At 50.6% G+C, this 1,407-nt stretch overlaps 1 protein-coding gene across 2 annotated transcripts in view; it reads right to left on the bottom strand.

Moving 5' to 3' along the window:
* The window catches only part of LOC117517215 (max-binding protein MNT-like), a 51,644-nt gene extending 50,464 nt beyond the window's left edge, over positions 1-1,180 (bottom strand). For both annotated transcript variants that reach the window (XM_034178157.1, XM_034178158.1), the window contains exon 1: positions 913-1,180. In XM_034178157.1, the coding sequence (XP_034034048.1) occupies positions 913-985 (73 nt within the window). In that variant the 5' untranslated portion in view covers positions 986-1,180. The remainder of the gene's footprint in view (positions 1-912) is intronic.
* Between the last annotated feature and the right edge of the window lie 227 nt (positions 1,181-1,407).

The raw sequence follows: 1,407 nt of genomic DNA, 5'->3' as shown, positions 1-1,407 counted from the left end.
AGGAGTTGTGTGCGTGCGTGCGTGTTTGTGTGTGAGAGTAGAGGAGGGAAGGGGAAGCTGAAGGGGTAATGTGCACGTGGTGGTTGTGGGCGGATCCTAACACGCGGTAGGATAAGTATGTGGTGGGTGGGGGAGTTGATTCGTCTGACACGTCATCAGAGGGAAGAAACAGAAAGAAGCCTGTGTTTTAAAAATAATCACTGACCGTTACTTAATTTCGTGTAGTATTTTAAAACTAATTGCAAGAGGGGGAAAAAGTGAGTGAAAAAAAAGGATCTACTCCGAAAGGCGCGAGGCCAGGCCCCGCCCACCGCGCGTGTGTCACGAGATCTTCGAACAGTGTCGGGGTATTATGTAAAGAGCAGCTCGCGCCACCGCCCTGTCGGCGCTCAGCGTTCCAAAACAGGACCAAATCCTTTCCGGAGGAGTCCCCTTTACACCGGACGCGCGTGAATCTGTTGGAAGTGACGCACTTAAAAAAAAAAAAAAAGAAAAGCTGCAGCGATATTAGCGCAAAGGCACGCACATGCCACACAGCGAAATAACTATTCCGTTAAAAAAAACAGAGACCACACAAGTAGTGACACAAACCCCTCTGCAACCGCGCGCACGCGCGCCTACTCACTTCAGCTAACCTGACAATGCCCCGCGATCGCGCACACACGCAGAGCGCGCGTGCAAAGCATTTCTGAAAAACAACTTTGGTCGTTTCCGCATTCAAAAAAGTAAGCAATCAGCAGCCATCTGGGAGTGAGCGTTCGTTCGCACAGACGTGACCCCAAACTACGCTCGTCGCAGGCGAATCGTATGAAAATGATACGACTCCAAAAAAAAAGTGTGGGTGATGCGATTTTAGGCTTTAGCATCTGTGCTAAAGCGAGATCTATGGTTACAGCATGCACCTGAACTCACCACGTGTGTTCCGTTGTTGCTGGGCTTGCCATTCCAGATATCTGGCCGCCTCCAAAAGTGTGTCGATGCTCATGGCGCGGAAACCCTGACGGCAGGCGCGACCCGGTGGCCCGGGAGCGGAAGGAGGAGAAGCACCGAGGGGATATCACACACCAACTGCCCGCCTAAGGAGCGGCTTTATGTTTCCGAAGAAAGCGCACACGCAATGTTTAAACCCGTCCGATCGCAAAGTACATCATCGCATACGTAAAAGGAAAAAAAAAAAAAAAAAAAGCAAAAAAAAAAAAAAAATTGCAACAAGATGGCGATGCGAGCACGGGAATACACACAAGGCGAGTCGTGTTTGGGTAAGACCCGCCCCTCCCGGAGTCCTGCCCCGCCCCGTTACTACGTCCTTCAACAAAAGGCGGCGGACACGTCACGGCTGATACTTCAAAGCGCTGCTGCTTTTAGCGGAATATAATTTGCCAAATTTGTCCAGTTGAATTTCCTGGG

The sequence above is a fragment of the Thalassophryne amazonica genome, chromosome 9 (assembly GCF_902500255.1).
Source record: "Thalassophryne amazonica chromosome 9, fThaAma1.1, whole genome shotgun sequence".
Lineage (NCBI taxonomy): Eukaryota > Metazoa > Chordata > Actinopteri > Batrachoidiformes > Batrachoididae > Thalassophryne > Thalassophryne amazonica.
The sequence above is the reverse complement of the archived record's forward strand: the minus strand, read 5'-3'. Positions and strand labels throughout refer to the sequence as shown.